This window comes from Pistacia vera, unplaced genomic scaffold, assembly GCF_008641045.1.
Source record: "Pistacia vera cultivar Batoury unplaced genomic scaffold, PisVer_v2 Contig1323, whole genome shotgun sequence".
Lineage (NCBI taxonomy): Eukaryota > Viridiplantae > Streptophyta > Magnoliopsida > Sapindales > Anacardiaceae > Pistacia > Pistacia vera.
This window is the reverse complement of record NW_022195384.1, coordinates 1-19,587: the sequence shown is the minus strand read 5'-3', so window position 1 is coordinate 19,587 and position 19,587 is coordinate 1. Positions and strand designations below refer to the sequence as shown.

The window sequence follows — 19,587 nt, the reverse complement described above, 5'->3', positions numbered from 1 at the left end:
GTTCTCGCCTAGACCTGGCAAAACGGTTGGGGCGGACCTGGTACGGATCGGGTCTTCACGGATACGGGTCTAAAATATTAGACCCGTATCCTACCCTATACGGGTAGTTTGGACCCGTTTTTTTCTCTCTCCAGATTTTAGCTTCCTGTTCACCCCTAACAGTTTTTCAATTATAACAGTTACACCCCCAAAATTCCTGCAGTTTTAATTTTTACATTTACACCCCTAAATCAACTACTCTAAATTCAATTCAATTTAGAATATAAACAAATATGGAACCAAAATAAACAAACAATAACATATAATACAAAACTACAAATACCAACCAAAATAAACAAATACAAAATCACTAATACATAATTATACATAAACAAACAAAATAAATCAATAAACTATAAATACTAACTAAAATATAATCCAATATTCAACAAAAAACATTTTTAGGACAACAAATGTTCATCCCACAGTGGGGGTGATAGAGTCTCTTGATTCCACAGTCCCGAGATTAGTTAATGGCACATCAAGATCATCATCTGAATTATTATTCACCTCATCATCTACAAAACAATGATCAACTACAAATATTAATAAATGTAAATAATAAAACATATGAAATATTATATTAACTATATATTTCTTTTTTTGTATAAAATTGTTTTATTTCTTTTCCATTAGGCATGATTTCTTTTTCACAAAGCGAACTGAGGTAAGAGCTGAACAAAAGGTGGACCATAATCTAATCCTATCAAGAAGAAAGCAAAGGGGAATTGATGTACATGCTTCTGGATTGCTGCCGAGATTTGGCAATTGCATTATTTAATTTTTTTTTTCATTAATTAATGGAGTTTATGATTGAATTTTTTAAATTTAACATACTCATTAAAGCTAAGATATGTTATATTTTAACCAACATAAGGACTCCAATTATCATAATCTTTTCCACTTTCCAATTTCAGTCATTCATTCCCTTAAATGGATTGCTAAATTCAGATACTCATTTCATTTCAGTGAGATTGCTAAAAAATTTACAAGATTCATTCAGTGATATATCATTATCAGGATCATTGTGGTGGTCCAAATAAATGAACCAAGGGGCGGTTAGAGATTTTTTCCCTTTTCATGTCTCTAGTAATTTCGAATAAATTCCCTCAACTAACCACTACTGAGAACTGAAAGTGCAATATCTGCATAACACACAACAGAACCAGCTAATAAAATCTTAGTGGGAAGAACTTAAGTTGGTAAAAATACGTTATGAAGAAGCGGTTGGAGAGTGGAGACTGAATACTACCAGAAAATTTCTTTTTATTAACCCAATGAAAACATTTATGAAAAATGGCTAATATTAGTACAGTTTCATGTGACCAAACACTTGTGAGGAAAAAAGATTGCACAGCCAACAAACAGTCATTTCCGTAATCATTGTTGATCCACTGTTATATGAATCGATGCACCTTTGTATAAGCCATTAATGAAAATCATCAATTAACAACTACAAGTATTGAGCTCATCAGAAGTTAGAACTACTGGCACCCAATTCAGCAAACTAAAAATTATCATCATATTGAATATCACAAATGAGACAATGCTAACCAAAACAACCCAATTCTTCTTCAACGTGTCATCTTCAGCTACATAACAACTAGTGTAAACTGTAAATACTATAAACATAATGAAAATCATCAATTAACAACGACAAGTATTAAGCTCATCAGAAGTTAGAACTACTGGCACCCAATTCAGCAAACTAAAAATTATCATCATATTGAATATCACAAATGAGACAATGCTAACCAAAACAACCCAATTCTTCTTCAACGTGTCATCTTCAGCTACATACCAACTAGTGTAAAACTATAAATACTATAAACATACATGCCGTTTCGGATGCCATGAAAAGGCAAATGATTGCAAAAACTTCTTGATTTCCAACTAAATGTTTCACTAATCAATTCTCTAAAACAGACTCAAGAAATTTCTACAAATATTGGTGCTCTTGCAGTCTTACTTGCTACTACTAGCCGTACCCAGAAGATTAAATAACAACATTGAAAGCGATATCGAAAGAATCCAATGATCTAAGTGAGCTCTAACCAATTATTTTTCATGTGCTTAAATTAATTAACCTCATTAGCAATGTCATCACTCTATTCTAATCACCATTATAATATGATTAACGCAACACAAACACAAAGCCACTCAAAGAAAAACCAAACCAACCGTTTGACCAGGGACCCATTTCTACTTTCTTTGAATACAATAGAGTTGAGAATCGTTGCTAAGTTACTGTAAATCTATTGTCATATGACTCATATCATATCCCAATCAAACGAGAGCAAAAATATGCAGTAACTTACATTAATCGTTCAAACAAAAAAGAAAACACAAAATGTGTCAAAAAAACAAAAACGAACACACAAAATTTGAAAGAAAAAACGGAAAAACCAAGGCAAAATACATTTCAAATGTGTAGAAACGTACTGATGACTGACGATTAATCGAAGAGGGAGTTGAGAGAGAGGAGATGACCAACCGACGAGGATGAGTGAGGGCGACCGACGATTGTGGTACTGGGAATGAGAATGACAGACTGGATGAATGAATCAGGTGACTGCCGTACTGATGAGTGATGACTGACGAGTGACGACTAATCGAAGAGGGAGTTGAGGTACGAAGAAGATGGCAAAGAGGGAGGTACTCAGTTGACTGATCAGAGATTGAGAGGCTTATGTTGAAGATTGAGACGCGAGAGATATGAGAGGCGCGACGCAAGATAGAGTTGAGTTGCTGAGTTAGGGCAGGTCACTTTTTAGTTTTTACATTTTGCAAAAACGGATACCTGCAGGTTCACCCCCATTAACCCGTCAGTTATAAGGGTTGGGTCAGGTCCAAAAAAAGGGGTTCAATTTATTAGACCTGTACTCTATATTTTTTACCTGGGTACGGGCCGACCCGCGGGTCTAGACCCGTTTTGTCAGGTCTAGTTCTGCCTATACAAGCTAAAGCCTAGTATCACCAAAGATCAGCAGGTGAAACCAATTAGAAAACCAGCTATTAACTTCTCCATCAGAACTTTGAAAGTGAAATACTTTGCCAATTTAATCTCTGAACATCCACTTTCCACCCCCCAAAACCATGAATAAAACTTTTATGTTCATGACTAACAACTAGAGGGACTGTCAAAACATTTCTAAAATCTTTTATATTGAAAAAAGAAAAAGAGAATCATTATGAAAATCACACCAAATAAAAGAAAGGGAAATTCTCATGAGAATTCTGAAAAGTCAATCATTTGAATGCTAGTGAAGCAAACAAATAACATATCTTCACTGTATGCATTTCAAGTAACTTTGCAGTCAGAAACAAAGCCCTCTTCTCAGGATCTCACATGGGCAAGTAATCTGCTCTCCAGGTCATCAACTAATAAAAGGAAATGAAGAGCACAATTGAAATCATATCTTCTCATTCCCACCTTTTTTCTTCGGCTTAAGTCCTGATTTCAGGTCAGTACATTATTTTTGGGCAAACAATACAAATTAAAATAAAACAAGAAGCTGAACTAACAAGCTCAAACTTGCAAAAGAAAATTGATGTGAGAAAAATACCTCATACTCAACACCCCCCATTCATTATTACATCATTGATAAAAAGCCCAGTAGACAAGAATCTACTTGCTCATAGTGGATGATAAATAGAAATTCCAAAATATGGAGCCCATTGACATGAAAGCTACACGAGCTTGAAGTGGGACCACCCTGTTACCAAGCCATCATTATTGTAAAAACATATTACAGTCTAGCAATCTCTAATATTAATTGTCATTGGGAGATATTCAATAAAAGTCTATGGGGAAGAACCATGACAAAATGCATACAGAGAGTCTAGACAATAGTCAACTTGTTGCCAAATATACAATATTAACCAATTACAAAATATGCAGTATCAGACCTTGACTTGAACTTTGGTGACTTTTGAAAGTGGAATAAGTTTGTGAAAGTTTACATGAATTCTGAAACATATATATGGTCAAGCAAAAAAGTTTCTTTATTAACATAACTGCTCATGCTGGCTACAAAGATAAGTGAGTTATAGACGCTTTAAAATCAGGTTCCTATTGAGAAAATATGTATGTTAACAGGTCATGTTCTAACACAAGCTTTTCCCCCAATTTACCCAGGTTACTTGAGAAAGCAGCAAAAAATGGTTCTGTTGTGTACCAAAGGGTCTAATGTTTCTGGACTCCTGGAGGCATGGCCTTAAATTTCTCATACAAAAGCACCAAAAATAAATTGAAGGAAAAGAAATACCAAGAAGATGTACCAAAAATTTAATATACTGACAGGGATCCAGAACCTAAATCCTGCACAGAAATCAGAGGTTGACATTAAAAATCCAAAAGCTAGAGCACAGTATAAATTAAACAAGAGAATGATTCCAAGAGATTGTTACCATAAAGTAGTGTGGGCAGAGCATCTTTTTTATACTTGTTTGGAAGCTCAGAAACCTTTCGTAGCCATAAATTGTTCCAAGCGAAAACAACAGCAATCACACATGGGCCAAGCACTATTTGGTTTAATAAAACCTAAAAAGACTTTAAGTCATGAGGCATTTGTGGAATAATCTGGTATTTCGACATAACAAGATTGTTATTGAAACACTATATGTGAAACCTGAAGACATTATACCTTCAGCAATAAATTCTCCACTGTTTGCTTTGGCATACAACGCTCAAGTAACTGGTACCACGCATAAGAACCAGGGCCATATAAAAGGAATCCATAAGAAGTCATCCGCAGAGCACGGATCCAGTCATGATCAAGAAGAATGGCCCACAAATCATTCTAAGATAGAAATTTTGGTCAAAATAAAACTCAAAACAGTTTAAAAATTGCTTAAATATAAAAGTAACTGAGTGATAAAACATATTTCCAAGCCCCAAGTGTAAACAAAAAGATAAGAAAACTAGGAAATACAGAGAAGCCATAGAATTTTCTTCACACTTGGGGATGCTGGTTAGATTAGTCTTAGATAGTTGTTAAAGGTATTAACCTTCATTTTCTTGGTAGCGAAGCTGAGGGAAAGAAAATAAACAAAGTAAATTTGAATTCTCAACTCCTATGTTGTTTATCATTGTAGTTATTTTTTTTATTTAAGGTTTTCGATAACTATAACTCTTACAGGACAAGTATTTCCATTGACAGAGTTTCAGAAATGATACTTTTATCTTGCGTCCAAAATCGAATAGGAATCTGATCCAGGTTTTCTAAGGAATGCAGTCTATTAGCTTCAAACCAAACAAGATGGCACATCAAGTTCATTAGAACCAATCATACCCAATTGATTAAAACCCCACCTGCGCATGCATCTTAAAGGAAAAGCAGTGCACATTTCAAATCTAATTGCACCAATCAGCACTCTCCTAAAAAACATCACAACCATTTACACCCATCCTTGACTAAGCCAACTCAGTTTTCTCATTTATGATAACCAACCACATACTCTTTTAACCCCAGATGAATTTTTAACTCCTCCATAAGACCACCTTATAAAAAATTCTTAAACCATTTTATACACATTCCAATTTCCATGCATGTTATAAACACATCTTTAACTAGACGACTCATCCTTTCATTTTCCGAATGAATACATATTTTTTAAATATATATCTACAGGTGATGGAAAAAAATTAGACCGCCTTATCGGAATGAAGTGGATGTTGTTTCAAAGCATTGTCTTTCTCAGCGGTCAATGAGCTGAGCGATGGTGTCACGGTCAAAGCGAGTGAGCCGGCGGTTACCGCCTGCTTTAAGGGGAACCGGTAACCGGCTCTTCCTGTAGCCTCAACGGAATCGGAGGATTTAGAATTTCTACTTCCAGAATTGCGTGGTTTTGCTTTTCTCCTTAAGAGTTCCAACCAAGATTCCGCCGCTACCACCCTAGTGCTCATTTTCAGATCAAAGTTGCAATCAATATTCTTTTTTCCCTCCCTCGCTTTATTGCCGTTCATTGTAGCCTTACTGCGGCCGACACTTTTAGACGCATACCGTAACAGTTCGGCGAGTACGGGGAGTCCTCTATTACGAAACGCCGCGTTTCGCTGAACCTTTGTTAGCCTTGCATTTCGATTTTTTTTTTTTTTTTAATAAAAATAATAAATTGACTAACCAGCGACTGAGTTAGGCAGCAGCCAACAACTTGAGTTTGGTGGGGCTCCTTCAAATAAAAATTTATAGTTTTTTTTTTTTTTTTTTTAAATACATTTTTGAACTACCGACTAGATTCAAATTGGACTGGTTGAGTTGATTAGGATGTTCTTAATATTTATTATTCTATAGACAAATGGACAATAGAGTTTTTAATAAAAATGTATTCTTTATTCTCAATAAAACACATTTCATTGCAGTAAGTAGTAATTCCTTCAGTCTCTATCAATATAAGGGAAAGTAACATAACAAAAAATTGTGTTTTTTAAATCTGATATGAAAAAAATTACTATTTAAATATTTAAAGAACTTGGCTTTCCTAACAATAGTGTTATATGCGATAAAAGCTGTTGTATGGTATTTCAAAATACCAAATTTTAATTGCATTGGACTATTATGTGATTTGGACTGTTATGTGTAAAAGCAATTGAAACTTTAATTGCTTTTAGACTGTTATGTGAATTGATATTGAAGATTGCTTTTTTGTTGTGTTACGTAGAAAGGCAAATGAATTGTTCCAAGTTATTGCAATTCATGGGCAGTTATGGTTTTAAAAGCCATTGATTGACTTCGGTTACAGCAAGGGAAACGGGCAGATTTCAAGTATAAAAAGGGGGTGGTTTTCTCATTTGAAAACACAACTTTCACTTGGAAATTCTTTGTTTCTCTGTGGTTTTTAACTTTCTAGCTCTCCTTACCGCTGTTATTTTTCTTATATTGTTCTAATCTCTTTTAGGTGTGCAATCTAAAAGAAGATGTCTCATTGTATCCTGGAGGTCAATCGCTGTTGAGCCTGTTGCACCACGAAGATTCTTCTAGTAGGGGCGGAATTCTGATCTTAAGGACAGTGCGTTTGCAGCCTTGATGCTACTATCTTGCTGCTGTGTTCGGGCTATTTCACAACTGTCTCTCTGTTGTTCTTGCTACTGTCTCTCAGCTGTTCTTGCTGTTGTTTTCTTTTTTCATGTTGTTCTTTGTTGTATCACTGTTGTATCTCTGCTATTTTTCCTGTTGTTCTCTTGCATTTTCCTACTGTTTCATGTTGTTCTTCTGCTGTTTGTTACTGTTCTTTCACTGGTTTGCTGCTGCTGTTTTACGCCAAGTTTTTGTTAAAATCCAACAATCTTAAGATCAGAATATTTCCAAGATGGACGCTGCAATTCTCGCTGCCAAATCAATTCTTGAGTCTCCAAAATTGAGCCTTTTGCCGAAGCTCATTTCAAGGGTGGCAAGAAAAAGTATTCGACTCCTTGGATGTGCTCGGTTTTGCAGAGTATTTCTACAGAAAAAACCAAAACCTGAAGTGGACAATTTTGACAAAAAACTTGATACATGGAAGAAAGGAAAATAAGGTATGTCGCCATACTATTCTCAGTACATATCAAATGAGTTTATGAGTTTATTGCGCTTATAAGACTGCACATGAGATATGGGCAATTCTGAAAAAGAAATATGTTTTGAGGATGCGGATCACAAAAATATGCTATAGGAAACTTCCTAAATTTTAAAATGATAGAAGAAAAAGAGGATCCATGCAAGTCCAGACTATCATTTATTGATAAATGATTTGAAAAATGAAGAAATAATCTTTCTGAAACTTTGTGGCTGGTTCTTAATTGAAAAACTTCCAGATCATGAGAGATTATAAGAATAGTATGAAACATAAGCGAAAGCAAATGAGCTTAGAAGATGTGATAGTATATATAGGATGAGGGACGAATAAGCTTAGAGATAAAGTCGATAAGGCCAAGGAATTGACATCCAAGGCTAATGTTGTTGAAAACCAAGTGGCTCCTCCTCAACCTAAGAACAAGAAACCGCAGAGTTTTAAGAACAATAGTAAGAAATTGTTTAACAACAAAAAACCCCAACGCTTTCAAAAAGAAAGGACACTGTTTTGTGTGTGGGAAAACTGGACATTTTGCCAGCCAATGTAGATACAGAAAAACTGGAGACAACAAAAATCCTCCTAAAGCCAATCTGGCTGAGGAGAGATGATGTTGTTGCTACTGTGGTTGTCTCACAAGTGAACATGATTGCTGAAAAGAAAGAATGGATATTGATTTGGGGCCACAAATCATATTTGTGGAGATAGAAATTCTTACTAAGATATATACTAGTGAGGGATGGAGAAGAATGTGTTTACCTTGGTGATTCCCACTCTACCCTTGATGGGAAAGGGAAAAATTCTTCTCAAACTTATTCTGGAAAACCCTCTCACTGAGTAATGTTTTACATGTTCCAAACATTCGATATAATCTTGTATCTGTTTATGTATTGGGAAATGGGGAGTGAAAGTCTCCTTTGAGGGGGACAAAATTTTAATGTCCAAGAATGGGGCTTGTTGGGAAAGGGTATTGTTCGGAGAGTTATTTAAACTCAGTGTACTTAATATTATTATGAATGAAAAATGCATCTTCTTCTGCTTATGTTATGATTCAATAGATTTATGGCATGGTAGATATAGGTCATGTGATATGGTTATCTGAAAAAGATGAAAGAACTTGGTTTACTTTCAAATATTGAAAATGTGATGTGTGTGTGGAATCTAATCCACTAAAAAGACTTGTAAACATTTCTAGAACGAGAAATGAGCTTCTGGTTTAATTCACAGTGATCTTGGAGATTTGAAACAAACCATGACCAGAGGAGGAAAAAAGTTTTATATAACTTTTATTGATGATTACTCTAGATTACTAGAGTATACTTATTGAGTAGTAAAGATGAAGCAATTAAAATGTTCTTAAACATATAAAAATGCAGTTGAAAATCAACTCAATAAGAAAATTAAAGGTTAAGAACAGATAGAGGAGTTGAATATGAGTAAATGACTTTGATTCTTTTGTAGAGATCATGGTATTATACATGAGAATACACCTTCTATTCTCCCCGGTCTAATGGAGTTGCTGAGAGGAAAAACAGAACTTAAAAGAAATGGTGAATGCTATGTTGATTAGTTTCTGGAGCACCTTTAATTTGTGGGGGAAGCGATGCTTTCAGCTTGTTACATACAAAACAGAATTCCTTTTAAGAAAACAGGCAAAACACCATATGAACTCTGGAAAGGTCATGTACCTAACCTGATATATTTTAAAGTGTGGGGGTGTTTTGCTAAAGTCCTAATTCCTAAACCTAAAAGGAAAAGGTTAGGACCCAGGATGTGATGTATGTTGTTGGTTATGCTCAGAACAGTGCTGCTTATAGATTCATGGTAATAAAGCAAGAGGTTGGTTTGTATGATGCAAACACAATCATTGAGTCTAAAAATGCAGATTTTTTTTAGAATGTTTTTGCTAGAAAATCAATTGTGAAAACGCTTTACCTCAAAATGAAACTTGTGAGAGTTCTCAAAATGAAACTCTTCAGAATTCTTCTGAAAGTTCAGAGTTAGAAATAAGAAGAGTAAGAGAGTTAGAAAGGCCAAAAGTTTTGGTGATGATTATGTCTTCTTACAGAGGATGATCCTCAGACTTATGAGGAAGCAATGACTTCTCGAGATGCATCCCTTTGGAAAGAGGCAGTAAATAATGAAATCGGTCCATTATGAGTAATCATACATGGGAAGTGTAATTTGCCTCAAGGAACTAAACCAATAGGGTGCAAATGGATATTTAAAAAGAAATTAAAAACTGATGGATCAATTGATAAATACAAGGCAAGATTGGTTGCCAAAGGTTATACACAAAAGAAAGATATAGATTATTTTGACACTATGCTCCTATAACAAGAATAGCATCAATTAGAGTGTTAATTGCTTTAGCTGCAATTTACAAATACATATACATCAAATGGATGTGAAGACAGCTTTTCTTAACGGAGACCTGGATGAAGAAATTTATATGAAACAACCAGAGGTTGTGTTATCCCAGGTAATGAGCATAAAGTGTGCAAACTGGTATAGTCTCTTTATGGACTAAACAAGCACCAAAACAATGGCATGAGAAGTTTGACCAGTGTTAGTCTCAAATGGTTATACAATTAATGATTCAGATAAGTGTGTATATTCTAAATCATTTGAGACAACACTTATGTGATAATATGGCTCTATGTTGATGACATGTAATAATTTAGTGCTAATATGGATATGATAATTAAGACTAAAAGGTTTCTTGCCTCAAATTTTGATATGAAAGATATGGGAGAGGCAATGTTATTTTAGGATTAAAATCATTAAGATAAATGATGGTCTTAAGTTATCACAACAACCATATGTTGAAATTTCTTAAGAAAATTGGGTATTTAGACAGTAAAACCGTCTCAACTCCTTATGATGGAAATACTCAACTCAAGAAAAATACACAACACATGTGAGTCAAAATAGAATGCCCAAATCATTGGTAGCCTTATGTACTTAATGAATAGTACAAGGCCTGAATTGCTTATGCTGTCACTGATTGAGTGGTATACTATAATCCTGATAGAGTCATTAGATAGCATTAGACAGAGTTGCTAGATATTTAAAGGGCACCATTGTTATGGGCTAATGTTTGGAAGTACACCACCCATATTAGAAGGATATTTTGATGCCAATTGGATATCAGATTCAGATGAAATAAAATCCACAAGTGGTATATCTTTACACTTGGTGGAGGTGCTGTGTCTTGGAAGTCTTCCAAACAAACTTGCATAGTCGGTCTACCATGGGGTCGAGCTTATCGCCTTAGAAAAGGCATGTTCTGAGGTTGAGTGGTTAAGAAATTTCTTAGCAGATCTTCCATTGAAACTCACCTCCTGTTTCAGTATCAATCATTGTGATGTGCAGGCCGCATAGCGAGAGCAAAGAGCAAAATTTATAATGGGAAAAGTAGAATATCCGGATAAGACATACCATTATAAAGCAGCTGCTAGAATTGGGGTAGTGAACCTAGATTTTGTGAGTTAGAGTTAAATTTGGCCGATCCTCTAACTAAAACCATAGTAGGAGGCTAGTGGAATATACGTCGAGGGGAGATGGGACTATGCCTAAAGCATAAGGCAAGAGTGATGATAACCCTACCTATGGTGATTGGAGATCCCAGGAAGTAGGTTCATAAGGGTGATAACAAGTCACTTGTTGTCTTGATAAGTATTATCGAATTTTATATAGAAAGTCCTCCCTATGGCGAGATAATATTGATTGCAGTGAATAAGGTTGAGTAGAATTAATCTTAATGAAATCCATAGCCAATATAAATGGTGGTGTGAAAAACTGCAATTCACACATTATGGAGGTTCACCTATGTGAGTGTGGAATTGGGTCGATTCCTATGAGAGCTTAGGCAGGCATCTCTAGAGCACTCATGAAATCCAGGCTAGCACAGGGCCATAAAGTGCTAAACCACAGAACAATATACAATATTGAGAATTTAGTGTGAGGAACTAATCCTCTGAATTACATAAAGAAAATTTTGGTTCATAGAAACTTAGTTTCACCAAATTTATGTAACTCATGTTTAGTTACTCAATGATTGGTTTATAGTCTGAAAGGCACCAACTCATAAACATTAAATTCTATAATCAGTGGTGATTGGTTATTTTGAAATATGTGGGGGATTGTGATAAAAGCTACTGTTATGGTATTTCAAAATACCAAATTTTAATTGCTTTGGACTGTTATGTGATTTGGACTGTTATGTGTTAAAAGCAATTGAAACTTTAATTGCTTTTGGACTGTTATGTGCAATTATATTGAAGATTGCTTTTTTGTTGGACTGTTACGTAGTAAAGGCAACTGAATTGTTCCAAGTCATTGCAATTCAAATGGGCAGTTATGGTTTTAAAAGCCATTGATTGACTTCGGTTATAGCAAGAGAAACAGGCAGAATTTCAAGTATAAAAAGGGGGTGGTTTTTTCATTTGAAAACACAACTTTTCACTTGGAAATTCTTTGTTTCTCTGTGGTTTTTTAACTTTCCAGCTCTCCTTCACCACTGTTATTTTTCTTATATTGTTCTAAATCTCTTTTAGAGTTTGCACTCTAAAAGAAGATTCGTCATTGTATCCTGGAGGTCAATCCGCTGTTGAGCCTTGTTGCACCACGAAGATTCTTCTAGTAGGGGCGGAATTCTGATCTTAAGGACAGTGCGTTTGCACACCTTGATGCTACTGTCTTGCTGCTGTGTTCGTTGTTGTTTCACTACTATCTCTCTGCTGTTCTTGCTGTTGTTTTTCCTGCTTTTTCACTGCTGTTCTTTTACTGTATCACTACTGTATCTCTGCTGTTTTCCTGCGGTTCTCTTACAATTTTCCTGTTGTTTCACTGTTGTTCTTCTGCTATTTCGTTACTGTTCTTTCACTGGTTTGCTGCGGCTGTTTTGCTGCCAATTTTTTGTATCAAAATCCAACATTATACATCTTACATTTTTATCTCAATAAAGTATTTTCTACGACAAAATGTAATATTTATCATAGTAGATACTTATTTACACTTCAAAATCATTATTTTATTGTCAATTTTATCATAAGGCATGAGATATCTGATATTATTTTGATTTCTTTAATCACCGCTTTTTGCATGTCAAAAGCAAACAATTATGAGAGAGATATTTGAGCTATCAAATGTTTAAGACTTTTTCCCACCCACTTTTTCACCCACAAACTTTTAAAATACCGCTTTACTATCCAAATTTATATTCTGTTTCTGATTTTGGCATCGTTGCAACCCTACACCACCACCGTTCTCTTTCCCGATCATCACTCACCAAAACCCTTCAAACCCTACTCCCGCCAATTGCTGATAATCGAGCGATTAGAGTTTATGCAACCACCTCCCTCAAGTCAAATTTTAATCAATTCCAAACCATCAAAAGATTCATCAGTCTCCCCTCTTTAAAAGCTCTAACAGCCTAAACCGAGTTTGCTTTCTATTCATATTGGAATATAAATTTGGGTAGTCAAGTGGTATTTTAAAAGTTTGTAGGTAAAAAAGTGTCATTAAACCATTATTTGGGTGTGAAAAAGTCTTTAACTCTATACCAAAAGGTAATACCATGCCCACAATTCAATCTCACAACTTTTTCTTACAACTTCAATATGACACTTAAGTTAATAATTGTCACATCAGCTCCCATAACACTTAAGATACTAAATGATTTTGACTAAACACGAACTATTGTTTCTTATAGACGAACGGTCGTTTCTTCATAAAGAATAATTATTCCTTATGAAAGAACATTCCTTCATTCATAAGAAATTATTGTTCTTCATGAAGGAATAGACATTCATTCATAATGAATGACTGCTCCTCATGAAAAAACAGCCATTATTATGAATGAAACAATCATTTCTTATGAATAAACAGTCGTTTGTCTCAAAAAAATGACTGTTCATGTTTAGTCAAAATCGTCAATTGATGTGGTGGTACCAACTTTGCTGTTATGATAGGATTGTAAGAGAATGTTTTGAGATTGAATTGTAAAGTAGTACTTTTGCACACAAAAATATTAAGTTAATTTTGGTTTACATTGTCTTTTGTATTATTTCACTTGACTCAGTAACATATATCATTACACCAAGCTTACCAAGAATGCAAAATATTAAATACTGATCATTTAAATAACTTTCAAATGTTGAATTAGTGATTTTTAAACATAATGAACTATTAGCGGATGACAATACTTTAGCTATCATTGTGAATTACCTAGAGGTCTTGATCTACCACATTTTTAGGGATTAGTTAAAGGGAGAACAACTTACACATACCCAAGGTTTGCCATAATGACAAATTGGTACTCAAAAGGTTTTGAAATGACAAATAGGTACCTTCCGTCATGTTCTGTTAGTGATTTCTGTTTATTAATAGTGAAAAGACTAAAATGCCCTTAAAAGTTTGAATTTTAGTTTTTTATAAATTTAAAAATTTCTAAAAAACCCCCTAGGTTTACAAATTTAACTAAATACCCCAATATATAATTTTTTTGTAAAATAACAAAAACACCCCCGCCACCTGCAGTGCCAGATTCCGGCCACCACTGCCGGAATCTAGCCAGAAAGTTGTGTCGTAACGCGTCGATCTGGCTTTTTCCGGCCAGTTTCATGGATGATCTGGCCGGAAAAGGCCAGATCTACGGCTAGATCTGGCCGTCGACGCCACAAAACTTAATCTGCGGCGTCGACGGCCAGATCTGGCCGTAGATCTGGCATTTTCCTGCCAGATCAGCCACGGATCTGGCCAGAAAAGGCCAGATCTGCTGCTGCTTCGACGGCCAGATCTGGCCTTTTCCGGCCAGATCTGTGGCAGATCTGGCCGACAAAGGTAAGATCGAAACGTTACGACACAGATCCGACGGGTCTGTGTCGTAACGCAACTTTCCGGCCAGATTCCGGCGGTGGTGGCCAGAATCTGGCACTGCGGGGGCGCGGGATGTTTTGTATTTTACAAAAATTTATATAGTGGGTATTTAGTTAAATTTGTAAACGTAGAGGGGTTTTTAGAAATTTTTAAATTATAAAAAATTAAAATTCAAACTTTCAGGGCATTTTAGTCTTTTCACTATTAATAAACAGAAATCACTAACAGAACATGACAGAAGGTACCTATTTGTTGTTTCAAAACCTTTTGGGTACCAAATTGTCATTATGGCAAACTTGGGTATGCACAAGTCGTTCGGGCCCTTAGTTAAAATGCCAACAAACTGGCCCATACACCCTGGTTATATATATATAAAATAAACAATACATAACATGAAACCTCATATTAATAGCATTATTGTTTGTTTTATTATTTTGGATATGATTTTTGAAAAAATAACTCTATTTGGTTTACTATTCTAATGCTTTTTAAAAGAGTATTTTGAAAAAAGTAAAGTTGAGTTGAGTTAAATAAAGTAGAATTGAATTTTAAGAATGATTTTTAGGATAGAATATTGGATTAGGATAGGGTAATAATAGTGAACCAAATGGGAGTTAGGTGGTTATTATAAGGTAGGATTTACAAATTAACAAAAAAACCCTCCTCTGTTTGTTAATTTACTAAACACCCTTGCAATAAAACATTAAAAATTAATAAAAACACCTCCACCCACCAATTAAATGCAGACAGCCAGCCACCATCGTCAAAGGGTGGGCGGAGTCGCCTTATTTTTGACATCTAGCTAAAAAAGGCTAGATCGATGCACTACCGGCTAGATCTAGCCAGTGGTGCATCATTATACCAGATTCTAGCCACCTTCCGACAATGGTGGTCGAAATCTGGAAAATGTGGATAGGGGTGTTTTTGTCAATTTCTAAACTTTTTTTTGGAGTATTTAGTTAAATTAACAAACCTATGAGGTTTAAAAATAATTGAATAAAATAGAATGAAATTTTTAGAACACGAAACCAAATGTTTTGGATAGGATAGTGCAAAAATAACAAACATGCCCATTTACATTAACATTTTGTAATATTCAATATTGTATAATTTGATATTATTAAATCCACATTATTTCATATTATATAAAAATACAAATGAATAGCTCATAAGAATTAAAGGAATTTTTTTTTTTATGATCGAGGTGTTCAAGCCAGCTTACGTGCATCTTAGTTAATTCTCGGGACTTTAGAACTATCCATCGGATAAGAGCTCAAGTGTTACCTTTATTAGTAATTGTTAAATAACTTAAACTCATGACCTCTTAAGTAATACATCCAAAAATTTTTATCGAGCCGTTTGATCACTCAAAGATAGTTAAAGGAAATGTTATCTCAATATGTCTAATAATTTTTAGAGTAATTATAGACCTATAACCCAATCTCACAACATTATTTCATAATCTGCAATGTAACAGTTCATCAATAGATATTGTTTATCCATTTATGGGTCGTCTGTTTATCCATTTATGAGCTGTCATAAGGGAAGGTATGATTATAAGGGAAGGTTGAGTGGTTAAATAGTTGATTTAACGTTATTGTAATTTTTACTAGATTAACAATGCAATGTTATTATAATTTTTACTAGATCAACAAATGCAATGCAATAAAAGAGGAAAACGAATAAAAGAAAATGAAAAAAAAACAAAAAAACCCTCTGGGCTCAAGCTATATTCGTAGGACCCACAAAGATCTAAAATATCTCAAGTGGAGATCTACGGTACACTAGAGAGTACTAGATTCTACAACCACGCAAGCACGCACCACTCAAATATCCACTCCCACACGCCTTACACATTTCAAAATTACCCTCCCAATTTTTAAAATTACACAATACCCCTCCTCCCGTATAAAAAACTGCAACCTCAATACTGTAGAAACCAGAAAGTATTTTCACCCATTCAATTCGGGAAATAAAATAATTGAAGTTTGATAAATTTGAAGAAGTTACAGGGTTCAAAGTTTTGAGCTTTTCCAGTACATGCCAATTAGGGATTTTGACAGGTATTGTACCGTTTGCCTCAAAATAAAATAAAAATACGTAAATAATAATAATAATGGAAATCTTTAATGTATTAATTGATTGATTGATTGATCGCAGAGTTGTGGAAGTACTAGTAGACCAAGAAAGCGCTTTCAAAGTCTCGCCTTTCTTTCCTTTTCTTTTTATTTGTTATTTTTGGGTTTCTCTCTCTCTGCCTACTGCTTTCAGCTCCCTCTTTAAAAAAACAGCAAAATCCCAAAAATAGAAAGTCATTTTCTGCTCACTGAGCTTCAGCTGATTCTCACTGGCCTTGAGTTGTTCAAATAAGAGGTTTAGCTTGCTTAGGTGTCGAGATCTGGTTCTGAGCTAGGTTTTTGGTTGGGATTTTGGTTGATTCTTGAAGCTAGGGTTTAGTTTGGGGTGTTGTGTATAAAATGTGGTAATTTGAGAAGAGGATTGGGGTTTGGGTAGAGAAGATCTGAGGGTTATGAGGCAGTGGAGTTTGGAAGTAGCTTTGAGGATTTTCTGGGTATTTGGGGGGGGTGGGCGGGTGGGTTTTCATGAATGTGGTTAAATAGAGAAAAGTGAGCGGTGATTCAAAACTTGTCTTCTTTTGGACGTGTTGGTTTTTAGTTACTCAAGGACTTGCTTTTGTTTGGTTTTAGAATGAGACTCTCTTCGTCGGGGTTTAATCAGCAGACTCAGGAAGGTTAGTGCTTCATGTACTAGCTTCAAGTTCTCTATGTTTAACTGTTTGTTTTATATGTTGACTTTCTGTTTGTGTCGGTCAAGACTCAAGCCTTTCTTCATGTGTGTACACATACGCTGGACCTTTTTCTACTCTCTCGTTCTACTGTCCCATGAATAAGCGTATTTTTTTGTTTCTTGATGAAAAGAAAAAATAAGTATTTGATATTTGATTGTGTTTGGGGATTAAATACGATGTTCGATGATATTGCGTGTGTGCATGTTGTTCTGGGTGGAAAAGGCGTAGCTAAACTTGAGGCGGTGTGATGAAGATCATGAAGTATATGCAATTTATGTTCTATGTAGTGGGAACCTGAATCATTGTGTAGATCTTCTATGCTTTCTCGATCAAAATTGTCTAAACTTTGTGATGACGTTTTGTACTATTTGAACTAATACGAGCATGGGAAATTTTTTGCAGGGGAGAAAAAATGTTTGAATTCCGAGCTTTGGCATGCTTGTGCCGGCCCTCTTGTATCTTTGCCTCCTGTGGGAAGCCGTGTTGTGTACTTTCCCCAGGGTCACAGCGAACAGGTTATTATGAGTGTAACAATGTGTCTTATTCCGTTCGTTTGTCATTTGCTATTCAGGAACAGTTTGCCTCTTCTCGATGATGCCTGAGCAGAACATGTGTTAGGTCTTTAATTACTACAGATAGAAAGTTTGATGATTTGTAATCTAAAGATGTAATCCTTTGGGGCCGGTAGTCATCATTTACTCCTTCCAAAGAAATGGTTAAGTTATTAAGATGATTCTTAATTTCTTACAAATGCAGCCTCGTCTGATTCATTGAGCTCCTTTTATGTATGTTTAAGAGATGATTGTTTCTGGTAGTTGTCTACGCAAATAAATAATAGTTTCTCTGAATGGAAAATTCATTGAATCTTAGAACATAATGAATTCTTAGTGTTTTCTTTGATTCCTATTATCGTAAACATGATGCATACAGTTGTCTTGCCTGAAAATTGCTTGCTTCTTGGATTTTTATATTCTTTAGATTTTAGGTGGAGTTCATATTGAAATTCTTTCAGAACGTGTTATAACCATAGTTGTAGTATGAAACAGTTGAACCAAATTATTGTTGTTTGTAGCTGAAGCTTCTTGCGTCTTAGTATTTCTTTTTGGTCCTCCATAGCATATTATTTCTGTTTTCCTGAATTCTGTTTGATTGTTAGTGGTTCTTAATTGCCTGTGCAGGTTGCTGCTTCGACAAACAAGGAAGTAGATGCTCATATTCCTAATTACCCTAGCTTACCCCCGCAGCTCATCTGTCAACTTCACAATGTCACTATGCATGTAATTGTTGGTGTTTTCAGATTACATATTCTTTAAACTCATATTCTTTAAACTATTTATGGGCTACTCCTTATAACTTTTATTATGCATGTATAGGCAGATGTGGAGACAGATGAAGTATATGCACAGATGACCTTGCAACCACTGAGTCCGGTTAGTTTGCACCTTTTGGATATCAGCTTTCAAGTGTTATAACTATTTTCTTGTGTTGACACAAAATTTTATTGTAGCAAGAGCAAAAAGATGTATACCTACTGCCTGCAGAGTTGGGTACTCCCAGCAAACAGCCAACAAACTATTTTTGCAAGACATTGACTGCAAGTGATACCAGCACACATGGAGGATTCTCCGTTCCTCGTCGAGCGGCTGAAAAAGTTTTTCCTCCTCTTGTAGGTGACATTTGATAATTCACTAGTTTTTGATGCTAATGATGTCTTGTGCTTGCGGATCTAATTTGCTTCTTTCACCATTCTATTTTAATTTTTGTTTCAGGATTATTCACAAACTCCTCCAGCTCAAGAACTAATTGCAAGGGATCTTCATGATAATGAATGGAAATTCAGGCATATATTTCGAGGTGATCTTACTGTCTTCTATATATGTATGGTGATTATGAGAGAAGTGTGAAGTCCTGCCTAACTACTTAACGGAGGGTGCAATGATTTTGTGAGGAATAATGCAAGTATCAATTAGTTTTTCCTGTTCATGTATGCAGGTCAGCCCAAGAGGCATCTTCTTACAACAGGATGGAGTGTTTTTGTTAGTGCAAAGAGACTTGTTGCTGGTGATTCTGTCCTATTTATCTGGTTAGAGAATTTCTTATGAGACTTTAGATTAGTTTTATTTATTTAATCCTCTAGATTGTGCTGAATATTTCCATTGGATGGTTAGTTGGCAAGGGAAGGAAATTTTCCACAGTATGATACATGTGGAATTATAATGGGAGCTTGAGACAATATGGTGAAATGATTTAATTTTTTAATATATATTGTAGATGACTGGCAAAAAAATTTGTAGCGCTTTAGATAA

General features: G+C 35.1%; 2 protein-coding genes across 2 annotated transcripts; one reads left to right on the top strand and one right to left on the bottom strand.

The window, feature by feature from the left end:
* Positions 1-646: 646 nt before the first annotated feature.
* On the bottom strand, positions 647-6,007 carry LOC116122212 (protein Mpv17-like). The gene is made up of 6 exons (XM_031408108.1): positions 5,696-6,007; positions 4,686-4,841; positions 4,450-4,582; positions 4,321-4,360; positions 3,606-3,755; positions 647-3,493 (listed from the first exon to the last, which is right to left on the bottom strand). The coding sequence occupies exons 1-5, from the start codon at positions 6,005-6,007 to the stop codon at positions 3,668-3,670; spliced, it is 729 nt and encodes a 242-aa protein (XP_031263968.1). The 3' UTR covers positions 647-3,493; positions 3,606-3,667.
* Positions 6,008-16,425: 10,418 nt separating this feature from the next.
* Positions 16,426-19,581, top strand: LOC116122220 (auxin response factor 6-like). The gene is made up of 8 exons (XM_031408113.1): positions 16,426-16,535; positions 16,633-17,224; positions 17,684-17,796; positions 18,460-18,558; positions 18,655-18,711; positions 18,789-18,947; positions 19,051-19,135; positions 19,274-19,581. The coding sequence occupies exons 2-8, from the start codon at positions 17,182-17,184 to the stop codon at positions 19,381-19,383; spliced, it is 666 nt and encodes a 221-aa protein (XP_031263973.1). The 5' UTR covers positions 16,426-16,535; positions 16,633-17,181; the 3' UTR covers positions 19,384-19,581.
* Positions 19,582-19,587: the final 6 nt, after the last annotated feature.

Coding starts and splice junctions, on each gene's coding strand:
- LOC116122212 (XM_031408108.1), bottom strand. CDS start 6,007: ATGAACGGCAATAAAGCGAGGGAGGGAAAAAAGAATATTGATTGCAAC. Junction 4,842..5,695: donor ATCCACTTCATTCCGATAAG/GCGGTCTAATTT, acceptor TTTCTATCTTAG/AATGATTTGTGGGCCATTCT. Junction 4,583..4,685: donor TGGAGAATTTATTGCTGAAG/GTATAATGTCTT, acceptor AAGTCTTTTTAG/GTTTTATTAAACCAAATAGT.
- LOC116122220 (XM_031408113.1), top strand. CDS start 17,182: ATGAGACTCTCTTCGTCGGGGTTTAATCAGCAGACTCAGGAAG. Junction 17,797..18,459: donor CCCAGGGTCACAGCGAACAG/GTTATTATGAGT, acceptor TTGCCTGTGCAG/GTTGCTGCTTCGACAAACAA. Junction 18,948..19,050: donor AAAAAGTTTTTCCTCCTCTT/GTAGGTGACATT, acceptor TTTTTGTTTCAG/GATTATTCACAAACTCCTCC.